The 5000-nt window shown below is 46.3% G+C and overlaps 1 protein-coding gene across 2 annotated transcripts in view; it reads left to right on the top strand.

The window, feature by feature from the left end:
- alcama (activated leukocyte cell adhesion molecule a) overlaps positions 1–5000 on the top strand; it is a 97035-nt gene that overhangs the window by 82265 nt on the left and 9770 nt on the right. For both annotated transcript variants that reach the window (XM_063202940.1, XM_063202939.1), the window contains exons 9-10: positions 1634–1746; positions 2723–2849. In XM_063202940.1, coding sequence (XP_063059010.1) covers positions 1634–1746; positions 2723–2849 — 240 coding nt within the window. The remainder of the gene's footprint in view (positions 1–1633; positions 1747–2722; positions 2850–5000) is intronic.

Here is a 5000-nt window from a genome sequence, read left to right as displayed (position 1 = left end):
CTCTCTCTCTCTCTCTCTCTCTCTCTCTCTCTCTCTCTCTTGTGGCGATGGTGACCACTTAAGAGTTACCAATGGTGACCTAAGGCCAGACATTATTCTGCTCGTTAAAATACTTTCACACTCATTTTAACTCTTGTTTTTCAAAAGCTAAAGCCACAAGCAATTAAATTTGTTCCATTTTTTGGTATTAGGGAAGAGAAAGCATGTTAAGTATTCCTGAGGCTAGGCTTGTAGTCAGGGCCGGATTAGGATGGCCTGGGGCCCCTAGGCTACAGGTTGCTGTGGGGCCAATCAGAAGGCAAATTTTGCGCCAAATCTACATAGACAGTGTCATAATTACGAGCTATACAGAGCTCTACCAACTATACTGAACACATTCCATTAACATTTCCAATATTGCATGTTGTCACAATTCTGCACCTTTTCACTTTTGGACAATTTGGGGCCCCCTGGCAGGCTGGGGTCCCTAGGCTGCAGCCATATCTAGCCTATGCATTAATCCGGGCCTGCTTGTAGTACTAAGGAGGAGGATGAGAAAATAACACAAAAAACAGGCCTAGAGCTAATTAGAAGTTTTGACATCCAGTGGCCAGCAGACAGCTAATATCAATGCGGCTGCAGTGGAGTGCGCTGGCCCGTGCACCGTGCACACACGCAGATAAGCACACAAACTACGGCCACGTTTAATTACTCTTTCTCCCTGCTCTTAGGTGTGTTCGCTCTCTCCTCTTTCTCTCTCTCTCTCTCTCTCTCTCTCTCTCTCTCTCTCTCTCTCTCTCTCTCTCTCTCTCTCTCTCTGTCTCCTCTCTCTCTCTCTCACACTCTCTCTTTCTCTCTGTCTCTGTCTGTCTCTCTCCTCTCTCTCTCTCTCTCTCTCTCTCTCTCTCTCTCTCTCTCTCTCTCTCTCTCTCTCTCTCTCTCTCTCTCTCTCTCTCTCTCCTCTCTCAGCCAGCTCTGTTCAAAGGCTGTGACAAAGCCGTTTTAAACGGGGTGCTGAGCTTATTGGTGGCCCCCAGTGGAAATTTGAATGTGATTCACGCTCGTCCCCAGTGGACAGATTCGACTCGCTGATGTCTAAATCTTGCCGCAAGAGGTGGTGGGCAGAACAAAACAGAAGAAAAGAGTTTTTAGGAGGTGGGAGGAAGGAGAGGAAGGAGGAGGAAGGTCTCTGGTGGGAAGTAACCTCCCTGAAACAGAAAGTCATAGAGAGAGAGAGCAAGAGAGAGAGAGAGAGAGAGAGAGAGAGAGAGAGAGAGAGAGAGAGAGAGAGAGAGAGAGAGAGAGAGAGAGAGAAAGAGGGAGTTCTATTATTCCTATGGGAGCTGTAGTTAAAAAGCAGGGCACAGATGAGTGAGTGTTAGTGTGGGTGGGTGGGTTGTGTGTGTGTGTGTGTGTGTGTGTGTGTGTGGGTGTGTGTGTGTGTGTGTGTGTGTGTGTGTGTGTGTGTGTGTGTGTGTGTGTGTGTGTGTGTGTGTGTGTGTGTGTGTGTGTGTGTGGGTGGGTGGGTGTGTGTGTGTGGGTCCCAGCTTTTGCCTGTAGCTGTAGCAGCTAGCTAGCTGAAAGCAGCCTTCCCTTCCCAGCGTAGCGTGCCACATCACCACAGCCTTTTTTCTCTGTCTCTCTCTCTCTGCAGTCCTGGACCTCAGCCTGAGTCCCTCGGGGACGGTGCTGAAGAATGTCGGGGACACCTTGGTGGTGGACGTGCAGAAGAACGCCTCCGGGGTCCCCCAGGTGTCCTGGACCAAGGTAAGGAGAACGAGACACGAGTGGAAGGAAATGACAATCATCATACATGTTACATAACAGTGTCATAATGTGCCATTAACATTATTTCTATGACAAACATTTCATAACTTTGACATTAAGCCCTAAAAATGTCAGTTTCATGACCATAAAATGTTTATGACATTGACATTATGTTTGACTGTGTCATGACACTATTTTCACACTATTATTACACTGTTGTTATGTCATATGTATGACTTCGGCATCAAATAAAGTGTCACCCAAGAAACAAGTGAAAGGAAGTGAGAATGTTTTCCATTACACGCAGCAGGCTCAACTGTGTGTAAATCAGCCAAAATCACAACTGGGGTTCCCAAACTCTTGCATGACAAGGCCCCCTATATTCAGGTAGATTCCAGCCAAGATTACATGAGTCGTGCCACATTATTTTTCCTGTAATACAGTTCTTTGTTTAGATTATTTTTGGTATGCGTTAGTTATGGAAATTTAAAATTGTTCAATTTGTTTTGCTGTTCTTTTGCTGCCCACCTGCTATGGCCCCCCTGGCAACATCTCACAGCCCACCAGGGGGTGGTCCCACTTTGAAAACCACTGCAATAGAGGACAAAAATCAAGCAATTACAATCAGTTAATCAATAAAGATGCTGTAGCGTAGATGATCATGCTGTGTAGGCTGCGTCACAAAACATTCTGATGGAGTTAATGGCTCTAGTCTCTACTTCAACATTTATTTCCTGTTTCACTGCTACTTTTACTGCTCCCTCTACACCCCCGACGCCTTTTCCCTCATAATTGAACACTTGTCACTTTGACATGACTGCACCTTTGTGGCTTTGCCTCGAGTTTTGTTATGAAGGAAATTTTATGCAGCGATGATAATAATGGAAAAAAAAACTATTGAATCTTCAGTCTTCAGTCTTAATAGACTGTAATTGCCTAAAGTTGGAAACAAATGTATAATTTATCTCTCCCCCAGAACAATGGGAAGCTGGATGCACAGCCTGACTTTAAGCAGCTGACGTACGGCCACGCTGGGCTGTATGTGCTGGAGATGTCTGTGGCCGGCATCAAGCGAATCGCCTCCTTCAGCCTGGATGTCCAGGGTACGTTAATTAACTGTGTTATCTTGCCTACGGCCCAGCTATCTATGCATGCCTGTGTGCACAGCGTAGACACACACACACGCACACGCACGCACATACACACACACACACACACACACACACACACACACACACACACACACACACACACACACACACACACACACACACACACACACACACACACACACACACACACACACACACACACACACACACACACACACACACCGCCTCGGTAATTGGTGTACATATTTGCATAGCGGGTGCGGAGAATGTCTTTGAAATTTTAAGGAATTGCTATAAACTTGCATAGTGTCGTACATGCAGAGTAGAGTACACGCAGTGCACACAGATCGTGGTGCAAAGGTTCGGCTATGTTGCGACCCCTGTCTGCTTTGCTTCAACAGCCGACCTCATTAGCTGAAACATACAGGGTTATTAAAAAAACAAAAAAAACAATGTCAACATGCACTACTGCTCCACTAAGAAAATGCAATATTGAAACCCAAATCACAAATTTGCTGTAGCCTGCTGTATTGCATCCAAATTGTACAGCCTGTGTTACAACACGTGTTTTGGCTGCCACCGTGTTCAGGCACTAGAATCTCATGAATGTGGAGTGAAAATAGCAAGTGGCTGATTTCCATACTGTGTGATGGGGATGCAAGGCTTCCACATTCAGGCCCCAGGAAGTGGGCATGCTACACGACAGCCTCCTCATGCCAGCACTGCGGCAGCCAGCCGTTCACAACTTAGACAAGTCCACTTTTGTCCAACTTTTGTGGCTTTTCAAGCCTTGGTTATTATCAGATAGGACCGTGGAGGAGAGACAGCAAGTGAGTTGGGAGAGAGAGACGGGGAACGGCCGGCAAAGGACCTGGGCCGGGAATCGAAACCGGTTCAGCCACATAGTACCATAGTTGCCCTACCGTTAGCGACATGGTAGGGCCGACAAGTCCTCTTTCGTATGGCCTGTGACCCATTGGACTTGACGATGGTTGAGAACTAATGGCTTGTTCTTTTGAAACTCGATTGTCGGAAACTCTGGCTTCCGCCTCGGAAAAGTGCTAAAGAACGGGTACTCAAATCGGGCTTCCGAAACACGAACTACTCCGAGCTTGTTTAACATTAGTGTTTTCAGACGTTTGTATTGTCCCCAGCTGTTGCAATAGAACGCATTTACAACGGTTGACGGGAGAACGACCTCCGATCTTGAGACGGCCGAGTTTCAAAAGAATGAGCCATAAGAGTTCAATTAGTGTGATGTGGAGCAAGGCTTTCACATCCAGGCCCCAGGAAGAGGGCATGCTACCTGGCAACCTCCTCATGCCAACACTGTGGTTGCCAGTCGTTCACAACTTAGACTTCGTTCCTCTCTCATATGGTCACTGGCTCATTAGCCATGACGATGGTTGAGAACTAAGAGTTGAATGACTCATGACATTAGTCCACTCTTTTTGAGTGTGACCCAATATAGCCTAAACCCGAAGTTAGAATCAGCTGCAGTGGCCAATTGGTTTAAACAGATTGTATTGGACATGTTGAGGTCAGATATGTCAAGGAGAGTCTCCTCTCATAATTATGATGCAGCCCCTTAATGCACGTTGTACCTCCTGAGGCAAGCTGTAAGTCATTGAAAGGTTAATTACCATAGTACTAGGCTACTCTACGTAAGGGTTAACGTTCGGCGAGAAGGTCGCTACCGTGGAATAGCAGCACGACAGAGAGAATCTTTAGACCCCGACGCGGAGCGGAGGAAAGTTAACCCGCTTATTATATGGATATACTTAAATGATTCACACATGGCGGGGACATTTCTTTAGGCCTATTTAATGTTAAGTCTATTGTAGTTTTTAATGTCAAAAGATTGTTGCTGCGCAAAAACAAAACAGTGCCGTTGTGGAACACCGCTAGGCAACAGCTAGGTAGCCAGGACAACAGGTGTTGTCTATCACAGCAGCTGATTAGAGTCTTGTTGAAAAGTCGCTTTAGCAGTGAAAAGTCTTGTTGCCATTGACAGCGGTCTGTTATAGACCAACCCGTCCGTTATCGAAAAATAACAGACGTGCGAACGTTGGGGAGCCCCGTTGAAATGAATGGAGCATTCGACCGATGACGTCACACCATATAATAAAATGACATAACAGA

Source organism: Engraulis encrasicolus, chromosome 7 (genome assembly GCF_034702125.1).
Source record: "Engraulis encrasicolus isolate BLACKSEA-1 chromosome 7, IST_EnEncr_1.0, whole genome shotgun sequence".
NCBI classification, from domain to species: Eukaryota; Metazoa; Chordata; class Actinopteri; order Clupeiformes; family Engraulidae; genus Engraulis; species Engraulis encrasicolus.
This window is presented reverse-complemented; position numbering and strand designations above follow the sequence as displayed.